General features: G+C 38.8%; 1 protein-coding gene across 7 annotated transcripts in view; it reads left to right on the forward strand.

Annotated features, from left to right (window-relative positions):
• The window catches only part of PCCA (propionyl-CoA carboxylase subunit alpha), a 363730-nt gene that overhangs the window by 202524 nt on the left and 136726 nt on the right, over positions 1-24480 (forward strand). For all 7 annotated transcript variants that reach the window (XM_055542946.1, XM_055542947.1, XM_055542949.1 and 4 more), the window contains exons 17-18: positions 2559-2669; positions 11542-11650. In XM_055542946.1, coding sequence (XP_055398921.1) covers positions 2559-2669; positions 11542-11650 — 220 coding nt within the window. The remainder of the gene's footprint in view (positions 1-2558; positions 2670-11541; positions 11651-24480) is intronic.

Consider the following 24480-nt stretch of genomic DNA (forward strand, 5'->3'; position numbering starts at 1 on the left):
ACTTTTCTGTATTGTATATTCCTCCTTGTACCATTCATACCCCTCTGTAGTGGCTACCTATTTCAACTTCGCTTTGGAGTAGTCATTGTTTTGTTTTGTTGTTTAGTTGCCAAGTCGTGTCCAGCTCTTTTGAAGACCCATGGACTGCAGCCTGCCGGGCTCCTCTGTTGATGGGAGTCCCCAGGCAAGAATGCTGGAGTGAGTTGCCATTTCCTTCACTTTGAAGGAGTCATTGTGTCCTGGGTTCAGTTTTCCTTCTTGATCATCAGCTTTTTTCTTCTCCTTGTCCTCTCTCCTCTGCCTCTCCTGTCCCCACAACTCTCCTCTTTATTCTCTACTTATTTTGAAGGATACTTGACATATAATCAACTACTTATATTTAAAGCATTCAATTTGGTGAGTTTTGACCTATGTAGACCTGTGAAACCATCACCATAATCAAAAGACTGAACATTTCTATCACCTCCCAAAGTTTCCTCGTGGCCTTTGCAGTTCACCCTGTCTCTGACCCTGTCCTAACGCTTCTTGTAGGTTGCATTTAGTATGCATTATTTTTGGTCTTGCTTCTTTCTTTAATTCAGCATAATAATTTGAGATTCATCCTTGTTGTGTATATAAGGGGATTCACTTCTTATCAGTTCAGTTATGTCCAACCCTTTGTGACCCCATGGACTGCAGCACAACAGGCCTTCCTGTCTATCACCAACTCCCAGAGCTTGCTCAAACTCATATGTCCATTGAATCAGTGATACCATCCAACCATCTCGTCCTCTGTCATCCCCTTCTCCTCCTGCCTTCCATCTTTCCCAGCATCAGGGTCTTTTCAAATGAGCCAGCTCTTCATGTCAGGTGGCCAAAGTATTCGAGTTTCAGTTGCACCATCAGTCCTTCCAATTAATATTCAAAACTGATTTTCTTTAGGATGGATCTCCCTGCAGTCCAAGGGACTCTCAGGAGCTTTTCCAACAACACAGTTCAAAAGCATCAATTCTTTGGTGCTCAGCTTTCTTTATAGTCAACTCTCACATGCATACATGACTACTGGAAAAACCATAGCTTTGACTAGACGGACCTTTGTTGGCTAAGTAATGTCTCTGCGTTTTAATGTGCTGTCTAGGTTGGTCAGAGCTTTTCTTCCAAGGAACAAATGTCTTTTAATTTCATGGCTGCAGTCACCATCTGCAGTGATTTTGGATTCTTCTTACAGCCAAGTGGAATTTCCTTGTATGGACAAACCACATTTTGTTAATTCATTCATTTTTGATGGCTATTTAGACTGTTTCGTTTTTCACTTTGTAAATAAAGCTGTTAACATCTGTGTGTAAGTGTTTGTATAGGCGTATGTTTTTATTGTAACTTGTGTAAATAGTTAGGAGTGAATTATCTAATCATATGATGAGTGTATGTTTAACTTTTAAAGAAACCTTCATACAGTCCAAAGTGGAAGTAAACCAAAATGTACCAATTTATTTCCCCCCTCCCCCCATCACAGGTTGTGACAGTCCCCACTTGTACCACATATCTATTGACACTTCATATTATATTTTAACTTTCAACCACTTAAATTAGTATTTGGGTATATTTCCATATTTTTTTTTTTACAGTGTTGAACATCTTCTTGTGCTTGCTGGCCATTTGTGTATATTTTGTGAAATGCCTGCTTATATCTTTTGATTATTTTAACAAAAAATTGTTTTTTAATACCAAAAACACTTTATATTGTGGTATAACCAACTAACAATGTTGTGATAGCTTCAGGTGTATAGTGAAGGGACTCAGCCATATATATACATTGTATCCATTCTCTCCACTCCCATCCGGACTGGCGCATAACCCTGAGCAGAGTTTCATGTGCTATAGGATAGGTTTTTGTTGGTTATCCATTTTCAGTATAGCTGGTGTATGTGACCTCGCCTCTTTTTTTAAAGCCTGGTTTGTTTATCATCTTACTGTTGTAATTGTTCTTTATATAGTCCAGTTACAAGTTCTTTATTTGAAATATGTGTTGTGAATACTTTTTCTGTCTGTAGTTTGCCATTTCGTTTTCTTAACTAAATCCTTTGAAGAGCAGACTTTTAAATTTTGATGGAGTATGATTTGTTGGTATACTTATTTTTATGGTTCATGGGTTTTGTGTACTATCTAAGAATCTGCTCCCTACCTCAAGATTTTTCTCCTTTATTTCCTTTTGTAAGTCTTATAGTTTTAGGCTTGTGACCCAATTTGAGTTAATTTTTATGTATCCTGTGAGTTAGGGTTGAGGTTCATCTTCTGTTTTTCCCAAATGCATATCTAGTGGTTCTCCCATTTATTGAAAAGACATTGATGTGTCCCCATTAAATTGACATGGCCATCATAGGGTTCTTGAGTTTACATTTAGTGTTTTATTGCTGCCTCAAGTTCAGATATTTTGTTATCACTTGAAATCAAGGAGATAAGTAATTTTGCCTGGTTTTTGGTAGGTCATAGGACATTAATAATACATTTATGCATATCATAGGAATTATATTTTTAACTGACTCATTGATTTTCAAGTCAGTCTGTTATTTTATTTTTAGGTGTTACACATAATATCGCATTGCTTCGAGAGGTGATAATCAACTCACGCTTTATAGAAGGAGACATCAACACTAAATTTCTTTCTGATGTATATCCAGATGGCTTTAAAGGTTTGTATATATTGAAATATTTTAGTGTATTAAAGTTATTATTTTTTATACTTTATTACAATGGATGCTTTCTTCTCTTCTGAAATTAGGGCTTTTTGCCTATCTTGTGCTTGATACTTATATGTTAATACCTAAGAGTATCCTAGGCTATTGACATTCACGATTTCGAGTATTCATGAGTGACTCATAAATGTGTAATAGTCTGTAATTTTGTTGAGTGAGAAATTCAGCTAGTTTGTGGAATGTTGTGTTTCTGAAAGCCAATACAGATTTGTATTCCCTGCTGATAAGAATATGTATAGGATCTCTTCTTTAATGTTAACACTGTATCTTTATGAAAATGAGCACTGAACATTTCAGACTACCAGGTGCTATTCCTATTAATGGAAATGGAGATGTCCAAGAAGATGAAGGTTTTATCCTGAAAATTGAGTTTTGAGTAAAGTAATGAATGTTCTGTGAAAGTTAGCACTGCAGGGTTACCCGTGAGTGTTTCCGGGAAGCAGCAGTTACTCATCGGGTGAGAGGCAGAGAAAAGCCTTGAGTGAGCATCAAAAGCACGGTTAACGCAGTACTAAGACGCTGACAGCACTCACTCGAGACTTACTAGAAATGTTCAAGTGAGGCCAGAAAGCTCTCCATATGCTTCTAATGAGCTTGGTACATATGAAGCTTAGATCTTCTCTCACAATTTTTAAGTATGCTTCATATCCATTTAAAGTGTTTTAATATATAAAATGACTCATTCATTTTAGGAGGTGTATGTAGATTCAGGCCAGCTTCATGTAGAGATATTAAATACATTTACATAGCAATTTCTTACCAAGGAATTTATTATGGAGTGTTTGTAAGACTAACTGGGGATTACTGATTTGATTGTTCTTTCAAAACTCTAGTGTTATAGGCCTTTATCATTAGTACCAAGAAAAATAAAGTGTTTTATTTCAGAACTTGAAACAAAGACCAATGAGTCATCATGTTCTTTTTCCCAAACTTTTGAATTTTTAGAAGCATAAATTACAACCTTAACATGATTGCACTTTTCTACTTATGTGATTATTTCATTAATATCTCTTGGTTTCATGAAGTCAAATGCCACTTATGTTTTTGCTTTTTATTGTATCCATACAACTAAAGCAGACCCTAAATAAATATTTGTCAAATTAATGAAAGGAATGGTGCTCATAATGTAGGTGAGAAGGTGTCACCTTGACTATTTTGAATTAACTGTATGTGTATTCAGATTACAAATTTGTTTCGATCCTAAAGTTTTGGCTTCTTGTCCTGTCTAAAGTTTTAATTAACAGTTGTTGTCAGTTGTGAAGTGGACTTGGATTCCCATGTGCTTTTGTGTCCGCCTGGCTTACATGAAACAGTAGGCAGGAGATGACAGATCAAAATACTGTGTGTGTACATGGATGTTTATGTATACATTTACACATTTATACATGTGTTTATGCATATTTGGTGTCATATCCCATTACTATGGAGCACTTAAAGTTTCTAATTGGAGTTGGGTACTCTGTGATATATATTTAGCAGCAATTGAAAATGTTCCAAATTCTCAAGAGAACTCAGAAGTTTTCTGAAAATCAAACATTGCGGTTTGTTGTAATAAGCTTAATATATTACACTTCTTTTTTGGGACAGGATTATTAGCACAGACACTATAATTCTGATTCTTATGCATAATAGTTTTTAAATTGTGGTACGTTGTTAGAGGGCCTTAGCAATTTTTAATTCAGCCTTCATTTTACGTATAAGGAAACCAAAGCACAGAAAGCCTGATAAAGCTAAATGATCAGTGACATAATAAAGCCAGAAATTAGAGTTTTTTACTTCTGTTTTAATAGTCATTCTGTTGTGCTAGAATTCAAATTCATAAGTCACAGACGTTTTCAGGATATGCTGTGTGTTGTCACATAGGGACTTGAGAAGCGCACACCTGTGTTTGGCATTCTGAACGTCTGCCGCTGACTGTGTTCCTTCATATTGTTTTCATGTCAGTTCTTTCTTCTCTGAGTGGCTACTATATCTCCTCCTCCTTCTTCAGATGATTTTACCTCTTCTTCCCAATTTTTCTCCATAGAAGGTCCTAAATATATTAAACTGTATCATCTTTGATTGTTTGAAATATGTGCCTGAAAGAGACAGCAGGAAGTGGCAACTGAAGTTAATCCGGGATCTTATCCATATGTTTGAGGCTGGGTCATTTTGCCCCTTTGGGATTACCCATCTGCTTCCCATCTGTCCAGCTACCTCAGACGCTGTTCATAGGCTAGTGCCTGTTTTATGACTGCATTAAAATTTTCTATTATGTATGTTTATTATCCCAAGTTTATTTGTAGACTAGGACAGTGTTACTTACTAAAGACTCTTAGGCTGAACTTTGAAAAGATTGTGTCTAAAATTTAAAAATAGAATACACAGAATTTGTTTGTCATGTCAACTTATTAGATGCTGATGTTGAAAAGGTATTTTCCTTTGATTCTGAAAAGTAAATAGAAAATGGAGGAGTAGATATTTTGACTTTGTAATAAAGGGAAAATGAAGAAGAAGATACTTTAAGAAATATTTCATTTAGCCTAAAATGGCAATTTCGGACTTATTTCTCTGCTGCCTTGCTGCACTTGAACCACCAGCCCTATCAAATTATTAGACATCTTTAGATATCTAATTATTAGAATTATTATCCCTATCAAATTATTAGATATCTAATTTCTATTAGAAATTATTAGAATTATCTTTCTCTTCTGAAAAGTTGCAGAATGTTTAGAAAACTTTGATTCAACCCAAGAAGTCTACCATTAAATTATACTTCTCTTTTTTTCCCTCTGAATTTAATCATGTATTTCTGTACCTTTAAAAGTGTTAAATACATGACTGAAGTGTTGCCTTTAAAAATTCAGTCATTAAAATCATTCAACAAATAATTGGTATATGCTGTAGAAGAAAATCAAAGAGAAATAATGTATCTTCCTCATCCTTAGTGTGGTTATATCATTAGGGAAATAGACCTGTAAAGAACTAACTACACTACAGGACAGAACAGAAGGAGCACTAAGGTGAAGATATAAGCTGAGTGTCTTAGAGCAGAGAAAAAAGAAACCAGTTGTGATCTGGGGAGTCCAGGATGGCTTCAAGGGTGAGGGAGTGTAGAACGTTAAATGCTCCCTCTGAGGACTCTATTCTGCAGGTGCTGGGGCCACAATACTGCCTCAGGAGAGACTCTGCATGTATCTCTTCCTGATCCTCCTTTGATGCGATGTTGGTGGTTTGAAATAAGCCTTGGAGAAGGTATTTACAGTTAGGGAATTAGCACGTGCTTTTCACTGGGGCTCTTTTCCTTCCCACGTCCCAACTGGTTATTAAACTTTTGGGGGCAAACCACTGCCTGCACTTTGACCTGCTGATCACAAGCACACAGAGCCATCTGCATACAAGGGAGAGGACTTCCGCAGCCAGGGAGGAAGAGCCTAGAAGAATCCCTGAGGACAGGCAGTCCTCAGTTTTAGACCTGCGGGCATCGGCTCTTTCACTGTGACAGGGTGACTGTCTTCTCCGCCCTGGCCAAGGCTTTGAGGTTCTTCGCGGTGGAGAACAATGAGGGCTTCCTAGGTGGCGCTAGTGATAAAGAACCCGTCTCCCAGTGCAGAAGACATAAAGACGGGGGTTGGATCCCTGGGTCAGGAAGATCCCCTGGAGAAGGAGATGGCAGCCCACTCCAGTATTCTTGCCTGGAGCATCCCATGGACAGAGGATCCTTGTGGGCTACAGTCCATAGTGTTGCAGAGTCTGACACGACTCTGAGGGACATGCCCTGAGGGACGTCAGGCAGAGAAGGCAGAGGATCAAGTGAAAGTGGACATAATGTGGTGATTCCTTCTCTCCCCAGCCCTGTTCTCCACTTGGTTCCCAGAGTGCTGGCGGGCAAATAGCTACAGGCACAATAGTAGAATATCTATCCCAGAGAAATCTTACTGCTGTTTAGTTGCTAAATCATGTCCGATTCTTTGCAATCTCATGGACCGCAGCCTGCCAGGCCCCTCTGTCCATGGGATTCTCCAGGCAAGAATACTGGAGTGGGTTGTCATGTCTCCTCCAGGGGATCTTCTCCACCCAGAGATGGAACCCAGGACACCCAAGTGTCCATCTTGGCAGGAGGATTCTTTACTGCTGAGCCACTAGGGAAACCCTTGAGAAATCTAACCAACCCTTAAAGGGATTACCCAAAGATTTCCCCCAAACAAAATGACCCCCAGACTACCCTACCCATGAGGCCAGGGGTCGGCCAAGCCGCAGCCTACACGTAGAGCACGCATGGCTCAGGGCCAGGACACCTGTCAGCACTGTCTCATATGCACGGCCTTAAAATGGAACCCCCAGGAAAGTGTCAACCACAGACGGTTGGAAGAAAACCACTTAGGAGAACACAGATGAGGCTTCTTAAAGCTAGGTGGGTGGGTAATAGCAGGGGCTTCACAGAGGCCCTCAACGAGGTGCTGCATCAGGGGCTTGACCTACAGTAACCACTGGAGTGGAGAGCATTGACATTGTTGAGGGCTCACGGCTTTGAAGTTATCCCCCCAGAAGGTTAAGAAAGTCTGTTGCTCATTTGTGTCTGACTCTCTGCAAACTCCTGATTGCTTACCAAAAAATAGATGTTAGAAAGATATTTGATATATTCAGTAGCCACTTGGTAAAGAAACTCTTTTTAATAACGCATTTCTAATAAAAGTAAAAGTAAGCCAATTAAATTTGATTAAAGGGCTGCTTACTGAAAACTAATAAAAAGCATCATTTTACATGATGAAATGCTGAAATCATTTCCCTTAAAATCAGGAATGAAATGAGGTCAACTATAAAATTACTATTATTATTAAACACTGTTATAAAGGATAAAAAAGGAAAAAGGGAAGTAGTTAGTATAAATATTTTTTGAAAGAGACTTTTTCCCCCCAGGTATTATTATATTCCTAGAAAACCCAGGAGATCCTAGTTTTATTAATAAAAACTTCTAGACTTAATAAGCGAATTTGGCAAGGTGGCTGAGTACAAGAAAAGTATGCCAAGTCAGTGACTTGTGTGTAAGCCAGGTTGATACGAAAATAGAAAAAAACCAAACCTTTTCATATTAACCATAGTATCTTGTAAGACTGTAGAGAAAATGAAATGGGGAAGACATAGAACCTTTGTGAAGATAGTTGTAACTGGAAAATCTTGTCAAGGAACAAGAACAGAATCCGAACAGATGGGTAAAAAAATCAGTTATTGTTTGGGAGACTTGGCATTTTTGGGAACTGGTCTTACTCAGATTAATACACAGATTTTATGTAGTTCCAGTTAGATTCACAAGGCTTACTACATAAATCATGTTTAAAGCTTATATGTAATCATAGATTTCTGAGACTAGCCAAGATTATGTGAAAAGTAAAGAGCAAAATTGGCTTCCATATATTAAAACATATTGTAATGCCTCTATATCTAAGAAGTATAATGTAAAGGATAAGTATTCTTGTTTATGGTAGTATCTCTGGTACATTGTCTTTCTGGACCTGAATACCCCTCTTTTGACATGGCCAGAGTACCTCAAGAGTGGTCAGGACATTTATTTAATGTTTTAGGATGTCTAAGGGCTTCCCGAGTGGTTCACATAGTAAAGAATCTGCCTGCAGTGCTGGAGACCTGGGTTCGATCCCTGATTTGGGAAGATCCTGTGGAGGAGGGCCTGACAACCACTCCAGTACTTTTGCCTGGAGAATCCCCATGGAGAGGACCCTGGTGGGCTGCTGTCTGTGGGGTTGCAGAGTTGGACATGACTGAGCAACTAAGCACGGTACAGGATGTCTAACTGCAGTCTAGATTGGTGATGTACAAGCAGAGGAGGGAATAGAATTATTCAATGTTACTTTAGATTGGAAAAGTCCAGATCTATGGGTGGAAGTCACAAAGAAGCAGTCTCACTCAGTATAAGAAGTAACTGGCTAATGATTCAGAAATCCTTGTAAGAAGTCTTCATTTTCTTGTATTGGAGGAGTTCTGTGGGTCATATATAACCATCTGTCCCACACCGCAGGAGAAGAGACAGCACACTGCACTGAGGATGGAGTTGATGATCTTCGTAGCCCTTCTCTATTAAAATTACTTGAGATTCTTTAAAAAACTGTAGAAACAAATTGAGTTGAGTAGCAGAAGTCAAGAAGTTTTTAGCACTCTTATACCAAATTTATTGCATATTTATCACTGGCAAAATTTGAAAATCTGTTCTGCTATCAATAAAAGGGTTAAAGTTGTTATGCATTATATCAGTTTGCCTATGAGATGTGATGGAATTCTATTTTTACTTGGGAACCTCCTTTCTCAATATTGCCTGAGTCAGTGCAGCTGGTAATTTATTAGACCAAGTGAAACACAGGTTACTGCAGGGAAGCTAGCTTGAAAGGCAAATGAAAAAAAAAAAACCCCAGATCTTTTCATATTAACTATAGTATCTTGTAAGACTATAGAGAAAATGTAATAGTGAAGATAGAACCTTTATGAAGACAACTGTAAAATCTTGTCAAGAAACAAAAAAATGCAATCTGAACACATGGGGAAAAATCAGTTATTGTTTGGGAGATTCAGCATTTATGAGTGCTGGTCTTTCTCAGATTAGTATGCAGATTTTATATAATTCCAGTTAGATTCACGAGGCTTACAACACAAGTGATTTAAGAGCTTAAGGATACCTTGTTTTGCCTTTTTTTCCCGCTCTTTTGGTGGTGATATATGGCGTGCAGATGTGTCTAGAGAAGAGACTACTTTGTGAACCACTGTAATAAATGTATTTTACATCATGACTTAGGATACACACGCTCTGGATTATAGTGTGAGCAAAGTGCTCTCATAAGTTTTATTGCTGGTCTGACCCACAAACTGGTTTCATGAGCTACTACTAAGTGGTTTGTGTTACACAGTTTGATAAAAATGAGTCAAAAACAGCTTGTATTCAAATGAGATCAGGAGACATGTAACTTCAGCATCACTCTGGAGCTTGTTATTAATAGAAATAAAGATGACTGGGCCCCACCTCAGGCTAACTACCAATCATGCTCCCCAAGTAGAGCATGGGAATCTGAGCTTTAATCCAGGTGATTCTGATGCTCAGTGAGGCTTGAGAAGCACTGGTCCTCTTCATACTCCAAAGAGCCTTTGTGGTTATATATTTGCTGTGCTGTAAATTGGGCTTCCCTGGTGGCACTGGTGGTAAGGAACCGACCTGCCAGTGCAGGAGATGCAAGAGACGTGGGTTTGATCCCTCGGTCGGGAAGATCCCCCTGGAGAAGGAAATGGCAACCCACTCCAGTATTCTTGCCTGGAGAATTCCATATTTTAAATTAAAACTTAGGAGCTTTAAAAATAATTATTAATTCATTTTCAAAGTAACAATAATAAATTCATTATATGTTGACATCAGAGGAATGATACCATCACACATGTTATGTCTAGGTCAGGGAACCTCCACCATATACTCCTGAGAAAACAAGAGGGGGGAACGAACAGAAATCCTAGCATTATTATGAAAATAGTTTTGACCTTGCAGACCCCCAAAGGGTTCTTGGGGACTCCCTGTCGTCCCCAGGCCATACTTTGAGAACTGCTCTTGTAGATGGTATGTTTTTGAGAAGACCAAGCCAAATTTCTGTAATCCTCATGTAGGGTAGTTTGATAGAATCAAAGTAGAATGTTTCCATCACTGCTGAAGGGTTGGGTATGATTAGGAACTTTTCAAAGCCTGTAGGAATGTGGTTTATTAAGCCATCAAGGGTTCTGATAGATCTCACATTATGGAGCTTCTAGGTTTGTCTCAAAGAGGAATGGATTATCAGGTCTTTATACTCTAATTGTGAATAGTTTTAGTCTCATTTATATTTTGAATACTTTCTTAAGACCTAATGTTGAAATTGCTTCATTTCTTTCTGATAAATTTAAATAACTACCTGATCGTTTTTTTCTGTTTTGAATTGTACAAGTGGCATCTTAGTGCAGATGACCACTCAGATTGGCTGTGCTGCAGCATCTGTGAAGTCTATCATCTTTGTATAGCACCGTGGTAAATAAAGAGTGTTAGACATTGCGGTGAGGTTACAGAGCTCACGGGGGTGTGTTAGCCCCGGCAGACCCTGGAGCAGCTGATCCTGCCTTGACTCTCACACGTCTTGAGGAATTTCTGCACATAGAGCAGATTCCCCCATGAGCCACACTCAGCCAGGCTGGGGCGTCTTCCCCCGGTTGTCAGGTGAGGCCTTTGCCCCCAGGTCCAGCTGTATGATGGTAAGAAGAGTGAATTCAAGAGGGAGAGAGAAGTTGGTTGGTTGGTTGGTTGGTTGGTTAATTGGGATTCAAACCCTGACTGGGATTTTAGAGCCAAGACAGTCACGTACTTCTTTTCTTTTCATTCCTCACATTAGAAAACATGGCCCTGTCACTGTCCTTGACTGACAACATGCCTTTTCCTCACTTTATCTTCTTTCTCCTTAGAAGTAAAATTGGGGTAGGGATTGATAAAGGGAAGCAGTTGTGAGGAGCCCTAAGGTTTTCTTAGAGATCTATGTTGATAGTTTGGTGGGGTTTTTTTTTTTTTGGTAATTGTTTTGTTCTGTGCCTCTGTTTAACATCTTCTTTCCCAAATTAGACTATAAGCTTGTGGTGAGCAGGGGTTGTTGTTTTATTTAAATAATCTTGCTCCGTCCTTTCCCCTGGTACAGCCTAGTCCCTGGTACGATACTAGCTCCATAATAGACGTTTGATAAAATGCTTGTTTGAATGACGAATAGTTCTGTAATATAGAAGGAAAGATGTTAACATTATGTACATGATTGATTTCCCTCAGGACACCAGTTAACAGAGACTGAGAGAAACCAGTTCCTGGCAGTAGCGTCATCCTTGTTTGTGGCATCCCAATTAAGAGCACAGCATTTTCAAGACCATGAAAGTTCAAGGTATGTGAAACCATTTAAAACAGAATAAATGAGCAGAGAAACTTGGGCAACATTGAGGAAGGCACTCTGAAATCTTATAGGAAATCCGTTCAAATAGTTTGTATTTATTATTTCTGTTTTCTTACTCTGTTAATTTTGAAAAATGTATTGAGAAGGGGGATAGTACTAAAACATAGGAAATAATCTGAACAGGTAAAATTATGTGTATAAGAAACAAGAAAGAATTAATAGCAGATTGAGTTAGTTATTTGTGAACCCTAAGTGTACCTTTTTGCTTCCTAATAATCTAATAAGCAAAAGGGAAAACCTGCTTTATACCAGGGCAAATGAAACAAAATCTTTGTGCCATTCATGCTTCTGAATGACAGGATTATTTATTATGAATGAATGTGTACCTCTTAGAGTAATCCTGCATTATTAGCAAGTACTATCCATTACTTGTTGGAGTGAAACGGGTAATAAAATTGTGTTATATCAGCTCCTTTTCTTTTTGCTTTTCCTCAAGAGGAAGGGGCTTCCCTGGTAGCTCAGTTGGTAAAGAAGCCGCCTCCAATGCAGGAGACTCTGGTTCGATTCTTGGGTCAGGAAGATGTGCTGGAGAAGGGATAGGATACCCAGTTCAGTACTCTTGGGCTTCCCTTGTGGATCAGCTGGTAAAGAATCCACCTGTAATGCGGGAGACCTGGGTTTGATCCCTAGGTTGGGAAGATCCCCTGGAGAAGGGAAAGGCTACCAAATCCAGTATTCTGGCCTGGAGAATTCCATGAAATGTATATAGTCCATGGGACTGCAAAGAGTCGGACATGACTGAGCAGCTTCACTTTCATTTTCAAGAGGAAGAATAATGATAAAAGAAAAAAGATGACAGGTGACCGAGCAGGTCTGAAGGGCACAGATCAGAAATTCAGGTTACCCCTGAAGAATTAGGTAGAAAGAAAACAAAATTGGGCTTAGGGTGTATATTTATGGCTAATGTTGTTTTACTGAGAAAATCTTTTTTCTTTTGTTATTTTTTTATTGAAGTTTAGTCGATTTACAATGTTGTGATAATTTCTGTGGTACAACAGAGTGATTTAGTTATACATATTACACACATATACATATATATCATTCTAACTGTTCTTTTCCATTATAGAATATTGAATATATTTCCATGTGCTATACAGTAGGACCTTGTTGTTTATCCATCCTGTGTATGAAAGCTGACACCTGCTAACCTACCCCCAGCCTCCCACTCCTTCCCTCCCTCAGTCCCTTCCCCCTTGGCAACCACAAGTCTGTACTCTGTGTTTGAGTCTGTTTCTGTCTCATTAGATAGGTTCATATATAAGTGATATTATATAGTATTTGTGTTTCTCATTCTGATTTACTTAGTATAATCTCTAGTTGCATTTATGTTGCTGCAGATGGCATTATTTCATTCTTTTTTATGGCTGAGTAATAGTCCAGTGTGTGTGTGTCTGAGTGTGTCTCTGTGTGTGTGTCTGTGTGTGTGTGTGCCTGTGTGTGTGTGTGTGCGTGTATCTGTGTGTCTGAGTGTGTCTCTGTGTGTGTGTCTGTGTGTGCCTGTGCCTGTGTGTGTGTGCGTGTATCTGTGTGTGTGTGTGTCTGTGTGTGTATGCACCACATCTTGATCCATTCATCTGTCCATGGACATTTAGGTTGCTCCCATATGCTGTTGATTGTGAACAGTGCTACTGTGAACTCAGGGGTGCATGTATCTTTTTGAATTATAGTTTTGTCTGGATATATGCCAGGAGTGGGATTGCTGGATTACATGGTAGTTCTATTTTTAGTTCTTTCTGGAACTTCCATACTGTTTTCCATGTAGCTGTACCAACTTACACATTCCCAACAAGAATGTGGAAGGGTTATGTTTTCATCACTTCCTTTTCAGCATTTGTCATTTATAGATTTTTTTTAATGATGGCCATTCTGACTGGAGTGAGGTGTGGTACCTGATTGTAGTTGATTTGCATTGATTTGCGTTTTTCTAATATCAAGTGGAGAGTGGGTAAATAAATGTGGTATGTCTTTATGATGGAATACTACTTAGCAATAAAAAGAAATGCGGTATTGATACATGAATCTACATGCATAACCCTAAAAAGAAAATCATGCTAAGAGAAAGAAACCAGTTAAAGAAGACTATACAATGTATAATTTCCTTTATTGGAAATTTATAGAAAGAACAGAAGTATAAAAGACAGAATAAAGGTCAGGTGAAAATTGCCTGGGCGCAGGTGTTAACATCACAGAATTACACCCTTATACAGTCTAGGTCCGAAACTATAAACCAATAATTATTTTAAATGTGTTAGTCTCTTAAATTATATAGAAAACAAAGCATGAAATTGCAAAACAAAGATAAAATGGTACTAGCTTTCACTCTGGTAATTTTTTTTTTCCACTCTAGTAATTTTTAAATGATGTTGTTTAGTCAATTCTTCATGGTCAACTCTCTGTGACCCATTGGACTGCAGCATGCCAGGCTTCCCTGTCTTTCACATCTCACAGAGCTTGCTCAAACTGAAGTCTATTTACTGAGTCAGTGATGCCATCCAACCATCTTGTCCTCTGTCGTCCCCTTCTCCTCCTGCCTTCTGTCTTTCCCATCATCAGGGTCTTTTCTGAGTTGGCTTATTGGAAAAGTTAAAATGATATTAGCTTTTACACTAGTAATTTTTAAATGTATTAGGCCCTTAAATCATGTAGAGAACAAAAAAGTGAAGTTACGAGCATTGTTGCAATAATACTAGCTCTTATGATTGTCCATATATGTCCCTTTACTGAGATATTTATTTCTTCACGTGGCTTCTTGGTACTGTGTAGTGTCTTCATTCCACTCTGCTGGACTCCTTTTAGCATTTTTTTTGCAGGGCAGATCTAGTTGTCGTAGACTCCCTCAGCTTTTGTTTTATCTGGGAAGATATGAACTGCTCCCTCACCTTTGAAGGACATTTTTCCTGGATGTAGAATTCTGGTTGACAAATTTTTTTTTTTTCTTTTAGCACTTTGAATATATCAGCCCAATCTCTTTGGCCTCCAGAGTTTCTGATGAGAAATCTGCTGATAATCTTATTTTCACTTGAAGATTCGTCCCTCTCTTTCAAGATTTTGTTGTCAGCACTTGAAAGTTTGACTTGGGTCTTTGAGTTCATCTTTGGAGTTTGTTGAGCTTTTTGAATGTGTACGTTCATGTCTGTCATCAAGGTTGGGGTGTTTTCGGTCACTGTATTTCAGATATTCTCTTTGCCCCTTTCTCTCCTTCCGGGACTCTCACAGTGTGTATGTTGGTCTACTTGGTGGTGTCTGCACAGGACCCGTAGGTTCTGTTCACTTTTCTTAAACCATCTTTTGTCTTTCTATTCTTCAGACTTGATATTTCTATTGTCCTATCTTCATATTGACTGATTTTTTTCCTTTTGACTGCTCAGATCCACCTTTGAATTACCCGAGTGAGTTTTTCATTTCAATTATTGTAATTTTCAGCTCCAGAATTTCTTTTTCATTTCTTTTTAGGTTTTCTGTCTTTTTATTGATATTTTTATTTTGCTTACACATTGTTTTCTTGACTTTTTCCTCCTTTAGTTCGTTTAGCATCTTTAAGACAGTTTTAAAGTCTTTTTCTATTATATCTGCCATTAGGTCTTTTTCAGGGATAAATCTGTTGATCTTGTTTTCCGCTTTGAGTTGGCCATACTTGCCTGTTTATTTGTATGACTTCCGATTTTTGGGTTGAGCATTGAACATTTTAATCTAATAATGTGATGACTTTGAAAATCAGATTCTCCTTCTTCCCCAAGGTTTAGTGGTTTTCATTATGGTCTTTGTCATTTTGCTGTTTTAATTGTTGCAGACTGTCTCTGTGCCAAGGATCAGGCCGAGATGTAAACTTAAGTTCTTCTGAGGTCCTTTCTTAGACTTTGCCTGGGCATGTGTGGTCACTTGACAGTTTTCCTTGTATATGCAGTTGTTTTAGAACATCTTCGCCTTTAAGACCTAGCTCTTGAAAAGGGGGAAAAAGAAAAAAATGAAGGGGAGTGGCGGTTAGGGATACACTATACCTTTAAATCTCCTGGAAGTCATTCCAGCCAGAGGAGGAAGAGCTTGCAGCAATGCCGGAGGTACGGTAACAATGGCTTCCCGCTTCTCTGTCTGCTTCTCTGTGGTCAGAAGCAGCAGTTATCACTTCAGAGCTCAGATCCTCAATATTTCAAGGATAGGGTCCATTTTTGCCCACCCCGGCTTCCATAAGCTGTGTGCAAGCTACTCCAGTGAACACACCCACAGTTGCATGCCAGGCAGCTTGAGTGTAGGAGGATGGGGAGCTGCTACTGTACTAAAGCTGAAGTTGACCAGAAGTTATCACGATTTACCACCTGAGCTGCCTTCTGAAAGTTACAAAGTGGGGAACTCTCAGTTCTGTTAGACAGATTCTGCCAGTGTGATTGTTGTCTAGGTGGGGAGACAGACTCTTGGTGCTTTCTACCTTTTCTGTCATCTTCCTAGACTCCTCCTCCTGTTATATTGCTATTGAATTCACTACCCTTTGGACTTCCCTGGTGGCTCAGATGGTAAAGAATCTGCCTGTAATGCAAGAGATCCAGGTTCGATCCCTGGGTCAGGAAGATCCCCTGGAGGAGGGCATGGCAAACCACTCCAGTATTCTTGGCTGGAGAATCCCATGGACACAAGAGCCTGGTGCAGTACAGTCCATAGAGTCTCAAAGAGTTAGACATGACTGAGTGAGTAACTCTCTCATTACCCTTTAGAAGTTGGAAAAAAAAATATGTTTATGAAATATGTAAGCCAAAATTTTGGTTATGTAGATAATTGTGGGCATACTATCGAAATAACATTATTTTTGCTGAGTTTCTATTGAACTTACCATTTATTAAACAGACCCGTTTATTGTAAAGTTGCCACCACCCTAGCAGCAAAGACCTATAACATTTATACCAGTCTTTTAGACAAAGCATAATCTTGTTTAGGCAAAGTGAATTGAAACTGTGTTGGCTTATTTGCTGAAGAGGTCCCCGACACCAGAGTTGATGTAAGCTGGTTGCCTCTTCCCATTTTAGCTTCACAGTCGTGTTTTCAGTTCACATTCACTATGGCCTGGGGAATGGAGACCGGAGTTGGCCTCCAGGTGTGGCTGCGTGTGGCTCTGTCATGGAGCTGTTTTGCCTCCAAACCCAGTAGCCTGCAGCACTTCCTTTGTTCTGCTTGTTTTGGCTGCTGATCTTATTTTTCTAGTTTTTCCATGGATGGTATTCTTTCATCATTTATGACCTGGAAAAAAATTTAATAATATATGCCCCTACTATTTGGATAGTAAAAAGATATTGCATTTTAGCAAGAGAGTAAAGTTAATGTCAGAGACATATAACAGTTTTGCTTTGTCTAATAAAGCAAATTAAGCTTTTGCATAAATACTTACTGTCTTAATATGGAATTATTTTGCTTTGTAATCCTTCTTTTCCTAAACACTTTTCTTGACAGAAGTGAATCATTAAAAGTTGGGTTGAACAATCGCTTCATGTTATTCGAAGATGAAATGATCTTGTTGGCATTGCGGTTTAGTATAGTAATTGGTTTCACTATCTGCTAATGATTGGAGGAGAAACTAGTAAAGAAAATAGTTTCCTTCAGGAATCTTTGATTTAGTTTTGATCAGAATGCCTGTTTTCCTTGTTGTTTAGTCGCTCGGTTGTGTCCGACTCTTCGTGACCCCAGTGCACAGCAGCACACCAGGCTTTCCTGTCCTTCACGGTCTCCCAGAGTTTGCTCAAACTCATGTCCACTGAGTCCGTGAGATTCAGATGTTGTTCACAGGGCAGAATTCCCCTTTCTGCACTTTGACGCTCCTCTCACTTTACACTGGTTCAGGTCCAGCTCCACCGCTGCAGTCACTTTTTATGTGATTTCAAAAGGAGCAGTCATAGAACCTCCTGAATCACTGGGATGCTTTTGGATTTAAGTAACAAAGCCTGATTCAAACAGACACATCTCACATTGAGCAGGAGGCTCTGAGACTGGAAAGGACAAGGCTCGGCACGCACATCTGCTGGCGCTGCTTCTTTGTAGTTCCTTAGCCCTGCTTTTGTCTGTGCCTGGGCTTGGTCAGGAGGCTGTGATGGCAGGGCAGCTGTAGAAGTTCCAGGAGGCAAATCCAGATCATGTGTGTCTCTAGGATGGGAGGAAACCTCTCCTGGACGTTACCCAAGCAGCTGCTTCTCGGTTCTCATTGACCAGGGAGAACTCATCCTGTTCCTAAACCTATCACTGCAAAGGGAAATGGATTATCATGATTGGGGCTTGGTGTGAAATAGACCTGCCTCTTGAGAAACCTATATGCAGATCAGGAAGCAACAGTTAGAACTGGACATGGAACAACAGACTGGTTCCAAATAGGAAAAGGACCACATCAAGGCTGTATATTGTCACCCTGCTTATTTAACTTATATGCAGAGTACATCATGAGAAACGCTGGACTGGAAGAAATACAAGCTGGAATCAAGATTTCCAGGAGAAATATCAATAACCTCAGATATGCAGATGACACCACCCTTATGGCAAAAAGTGAAGAGGAACTCAAAAGCCTCTTGATGAAAGTGAAAGAGGAGAGTGAAAAAGTTGGCTTAAAGCTCAACGTTCAGAAAACGAAGATCATGGCATCCGGTCCCATCACTTCATGGCAAATAGATGGAGAAACAGTGGAAACAGTGTCAGACTTTATTTTTTGGGCTCCAAAATCACTGCAGATGGTGACCGCAGCCATGAAATTAAAAGACGCTTACTCCTTGGAAGAAAAGTTATGACCAACCTAGATAGCATATTCAAAAGCAGAGACATTACTTTGCCAACCAAGGTCCGTCTAGTCAAGGCTCTGGTTTTTCCAGTGGTCATGTATGGATGTGAGAGTTGGACTGTGAAGAAGGCTGAGCGCCGAAGAATTGATGCTTTTAAACTGTGGTGTTGGAGAAGACTCTTGAGAGTCCCTTGGACTGCAAGGAAATCCAACCAGTCCATTCTGAAGGAGATCAGCCCTGGGATTTCTTTGGAATGAATGGCGCTAAAGCTGAAACTGCAGTACTTTGGCCACCTCATGCGAAGAGTTGACTCATTGGAAAAGACTCTGATGCTGGGAGGGATTGGGGGCAGGAGGAGAAGGGGACGACAGAGGATGAGATGGCTGGATGGCATCACTGACTCGATGGACGTGAGTCTGAGTGAACTCTGGGAGTTGGTGATGGACAGGGAGGCCTGGCGTGCTGCGATTCATGGGGTTGCAAAGAGTCAGACACGACTGAGCGACTGAACTGAACTGATCCGAACTGAATCAGCTAAAGTAGCCACTTTACATTTTTTAATAATAACTCCCTGCCTCCCTTTGTATGGGTTGTATGATTTGTTTTTCTTGTCATGTTCTGGCTAGCACTGCCAGTATAGTTTCAAGTTTAAGAGCACAGGCTTTTGTGCCAGAGAGTTGGATTTCTCCCTGGTTTTGCTATCTCTAGCTGCTATTCTAGGATAAATTATTTTGCCTCCCCTGGACTTTGTTTCCTCACCTATAATGTGAGGGTAATAGTGGTGCTTCAAGTGTTTGTCAATGTCAAGTGAGATATAAACTACTTAACATCATGGCCATTAACTTTTATCTATCCCTCCCGATTTTCTTTTTTTTAAATCTCTAATGATGCAAATTCTATTTCAAGGGTAGTAGAAATGATATATATTTGTTTTATTCCCGGATAACTCAACTACCTTGAGTTTTTCAACATCAACAGGTATGTTAGCTATTGGTTTGAAATTTTTTTTGTTAAAGATGTACCCTTCCATTCCTTATTGAATAATAAAATCAGATACGGATATTAAATACAACCATATGTCTTTGAAAATTACCTATTGATCATTATGAGAATTGAGTTTGAAAATTTAGAGAATTTAGCAGGGAACAAAATGATTAAAAAAAAATATCCTGCCTCCAGTGAGCTTACATTTAAGTAGAAGTTAGGCAGACAAAACAGATATAGGGCATCGAATGATGATAAATATTTTGGTGAAAAGCAAAACAGGGTGGAGGGGCTGTAGAGCATCCTGGGGGTGGATGGTGGGGTAGTTGCAGTTTTAATTTGGTTGCAGGGAAGTAGATGGCAGGATGGATTAGCAGGATGGGAAGATTAACATTAGAGCAAAGACCTGAAGGCAGAAAGGAGTGAGTCATGTGATTATCCGGAGGAAAGACCCTCTGATGAGAGGAGACAGCAAATGTAAAGCACTCAAAGTCAAGTATGCCTGGCCTGTTTGAGAAACAGCAAGAAGGCAGATACTCTTGCTTGAGAGGAGGAAGCAAGCCATAGAGTAGTAGAGAAGGAGTCTTGTTAGGTAGTCTCAGGACTTAGACGTTTAACCTTTGAGCAATGGGGAAACCTTGCAGGGTTTTGACAAAGCAGAGCTTGATGTGACATATGCCACAAGATCATTGGGCCCATAGTATCGTAAACGCCTCAAGAGGGATAAGAGTGGAAGCTGGGAGACCAGCTGGGAGCAGAGGTCCCAGGCCTACCCTGGGACACTCCACATTGATGAGTCAGGAAGATCAAATGGATCCAGTGAAGGAGACTTGAGAAGGAAGAGCAGAGGACAAGGGTTGGAAAGTAGGCAGGCGTGGCGTTCAGAGAACCAACGGAAGGTCGGAGTGTTCAACTGAATTACATCACTTATGAGAATGACTGTTGACCGTTGAGTTTCACAATGGGGAGGTCATAGGAGACCTTGACAGGTAGTTTTCAGGAATGCTGAGTGGGAAATAGTAGTTAAAGTTAAACTGATGAGGGTTCAAGAAAACAGACATCACTTTGCCGACCAAGGTCTGCATAGTCAAAGCTGTGGTTTTTCCAGTAGTCATGTATGGTTGTGAGAGTGGGACCATAAAGAAAGCTGAGCTTTGAAGAATTGATGCTTTCGAACTGTGGTGATGGAGAAGACTCTTGAGAGTCCCTTGGACTGCAAGGAGATCAAACCAGTCCATCCTAAAGGAGATCAGTCCTGGGTATTCATTGGAAGGACTGATGCAGAAGCTGAATCTCTGATACTTTGGCTACTTGATGGGAAGAACTGATTCATTGGAGAAGACCCTGATGCTGGAAAAGGTTGAGGGCAAGAGGAGACAGGGGCAACAGAGGATGAGATGGTTGGATGGCATCACTGACTGAATCAACATGAGTTTGAGCAAACTCAGGGAGAGTGAAGGACAGGGAAGCTTGGTGTGCTGCAGTTCAGGGTATGAAGAACAGGGAAGCTTGGTGTGCTGGGGTCGCAAAGAGCTGGACACGACTTAGCAACTGAACAACAACAACAAGAGAAAACGGAAAAAGAGAAATTGGAGCCTGCAAGTACCAGCAACTCTCAGAGTTTCTATATTTACATACATATGGTTAATGTCTTGTTTTGATTTTATAGAAAATGTACCACTCTGCTTTTAAAGAGTCTTTATTTTTTATTTTTATATACCATTATGTTGTCTACATATCTCTGTAGTAGTTTTTGAAAAAGTGGTTTTTAAGGACTGTACAAAATTACTACTTTAAAAAAGTTAACATTTGATAGAAAATCTTGCTCAGATAGGATTGGTAAGTCTGGGAATTAATTAGGTTGTGTGGTATTGGTGGTCCCTGGCAGTACAGAGTGCGATCGTGCAGCCTACATCTGGTCAACCCTGTAGACATGTACACAGAGTTTCATGTAGCTTGCTTATTCTATTCAGTCATTCAGGCTAGGAAAATTCTACCATCTTTGGTTCTTTTGGCTCCTTCATCTGGCACTGAAATGTCACAGCTCTTGGTATGGTGGGACCAGCACTGGGTCAGATGTTGGGAGTCAGAAGTGTGGTCTCAGCACCACTATTGAGTATGAAGGTGGTACAACTCTTTGTGTAAAATGTTTCAACTTTTGACTTCAGTTTCCTCCTCTGAGAGATGGTGGTGGTGGATTGGATGAGTCCTCCTGAAATCTTTTTCAGTTCTGATCCTAACCGAATCTGGCTGGGGCAGATCCTCTTCTTTATGGTTTCTACTTAAACTCTCTATTTTCTCTCTTGATATTTGAGCAGAAGTTAAAGATGTGGGAAAAGGAACACTTTTTCACTTTGGCCTGTGATAATACTGATGAAAAGACTGCAATCAGAGAGGTTTTTAAAAAATGTAGTGTTCACTTTTGTAGAGGATTACTTTGGGTGTATGGAGTCAGTGTATAACCACCACTTTGAGCTCCTACTTAGCAGAACATATGTATCAGGTATCTTGACTGGCTGTACAGCCTGCCATCAGTTTAACTCTTTTAGTCACAGTAGCATAATGGGAAAGTACTTTCACTTGAATTGCAGTCATTGTGTCTACATTTGTACAGTATTTTCTTTCCTCATCTGGTTTCCTGATAAAATGGAGAATCAATTTTTTAGTGATTTTTTTTTTTTTTAACCTGACAGATGCGGTTATCTGCTTTTTTCTTGCTATTAAATAACAATGTGCTTGCCTCATTTTAGATTTGTAATTCATTCACTCATTAAGTTTTCAATTAGATAATAAAAGTTTAAGGTTTTGAAATACCATAATCAATGAAGTAAAACTGGGGAAGGAAACAGAAAAAAGTAGCCATTTGTAAATAATTCCCAAGGAAGAGCAATATTGTTGGCCACTGCATATTGACTCTTTGAATTATTTCTGAATTTAAAAGGATATATTGAATTATTAAAATTTACACCATCTGTGACAACAAATTAAAACTTATATCATACTTCTTTCATTTATGTTCTCAGGCCATTTCATTATGACAAGGGAGTTGATAGTCTGATAACTATATAATTAAAAATAGTACTTTGGGTATACGCTCACAAGCATACCCAGCTATATTGTGCCTTTGGAAATAGCTCTTTAATTAAGCGAAAGCACCAAGAGGAAAGAAAATGTTAATTCAGTCTTCATCCTTTAAGCTTGCCTTACTTTTTGACATCTCTCTTATATTTTCAGTTTCTTAATAAGACTGTATCTTGGATGATTTAGAAACCTGTGTGAATTTAGGCACAAAATATTAAGTGGAAAATATGTCATATTTATAGGCTTTTTGTTAAATATTACATTTTGAAATATTTTTCTTTTTTTGTTTTTCGTTGTACTACAAGAGCTGAATGGAAGACAGAATAGCCTCATTATTACAGGAGAATGTCTCTGTTCCCTGCAATGATTCCAAAAGCTCTTGCACACTTCATCAGTATTATTGTGATTCTTTGGCTGCAGGAATATTTGGCAGCTGTTGCACCCCACTGGCAAATCCTATTCATTCTTCTCTCCCATTCACCCATTGCCATTGAAGAATTGATTTCTCTCTCCTCTACTCTAACCTTTCCCAATTCATTTTGGATTGTTCAATGTGAAACATTTTAATTTCATATCATACAGCTATTCAGCTCACAATCCCTTTTTTAACCTGTCACCAGGGTAACAGCATAGCATGCTTTCTTTTGGCAATCAAGTTTTTATTTCATATGCTTAATGTTGCATTAAATGTTTGCATTTTGTTTAACCCCCCTTAAATACTTTGAACTCGGGATATGTTTTATAGGATAGTAAAATCCTTGATATTGGAACTGAAACTAAATCAACACTACCACTACATTCATAATAAAATTTAAAATGATTAATTTACATAGTTCAAAAATTATTATTAAAAACCCAAGTGAGCCAATCTGTGTAAGACAATTTTCTGTAGGTGATGGAAGAATATTTGTATGTACTTGTTCAGCCTTGTTTCAGAAAAAGATTTAAAGGTCGTTTAGAGAGGTTTATTAGTTAAGTAAAAATTTAAAAGTAATGAAATTGGTGCAAATTGGAAAAATAAGCTTTTTGAAGACATTTCATGATTTTTCAGTAAAAAAATTCTCTGTGTATTATAGTTAGTGGACATAGAAAATGCATTATGTTTATTTAGATCTTGATTCTTTGGTTTGAATAGGTTTGAATTTCTACTTACAGAGATAGCTTTTCATCTTTATCCCAATAATAGTTTCAGTAAAATTTATTCTGTGAATAAGTCTTATGAAATTTGATATATTCTAAGAAATATAAAGAAATGTATAAGAAAAGGAAAGGCAGCAACTAGTAACCCATATTATTTGAATGCATTTTTTTCCAAAGATATTAATATAGTAGCTGTTTAAAGTATCTTTATCTTCCATTATTACACTCATTGAGGTTTTCATATTAATCAATAGGATAAACTCTGGATTAAGCTGCGTTTTTTTTTTTTAATTCTTTTAAACCACCTTTATGATTTAGTGCTTTTTTTGAATTTCTGGTTTCTCACAGTGTGTCAGACTGATTTCATACTCTGAATGTTCATTTGTAACTAACAACCCTGAATCTAGATAACACTGGTTTAGATGGCCAGTATCCTGACCATCTACTTTACAGAGGTCACTTAACTTTCATCAGAGTAAACTCCTGAGTATATATTTTAATGATGATAATTTTTTACCTTCAGAATTAGAGTTATTAGATTGTTCCAAAAATAACAAATGGTGCTCCTTGTGAAAAGATGCTTGGGCTTAGAGTAATAACAAAATAGTTCCTGCACTTTAGGGAACTTACTGGTCTGGTGAGGGGAGAGAATCTCATTTGCAGGTGTGCCAATTTTCAATAAAAGGTTATAAGACATTCAAATAAACTTATAAGTATGGCCCATTCACAGGATGAAAACTCAGTAGAAACTGCCCAAGAGGGGCCCAGACACTGTACTTACTATGCAATGACCTTAAATAACCTATTAAA

Source organism: Bubalus kerabau, chromosome 12, assembly GCF_029407905.1.
Source record: "Bubalus kerabau isolate K-KA32 ecotype Philippines breed swamp buffalo chromosome 12, PCC_UOA_SB_1v2, whole genome shotgun sequence".
In the NCBI taxonomy this organism is placed as follows: Eukaryota; Metazoa; Chordata; class Mammalia; order Artiodactyla; family Bovidae; genus Bubalus; species Bubalus kerabau.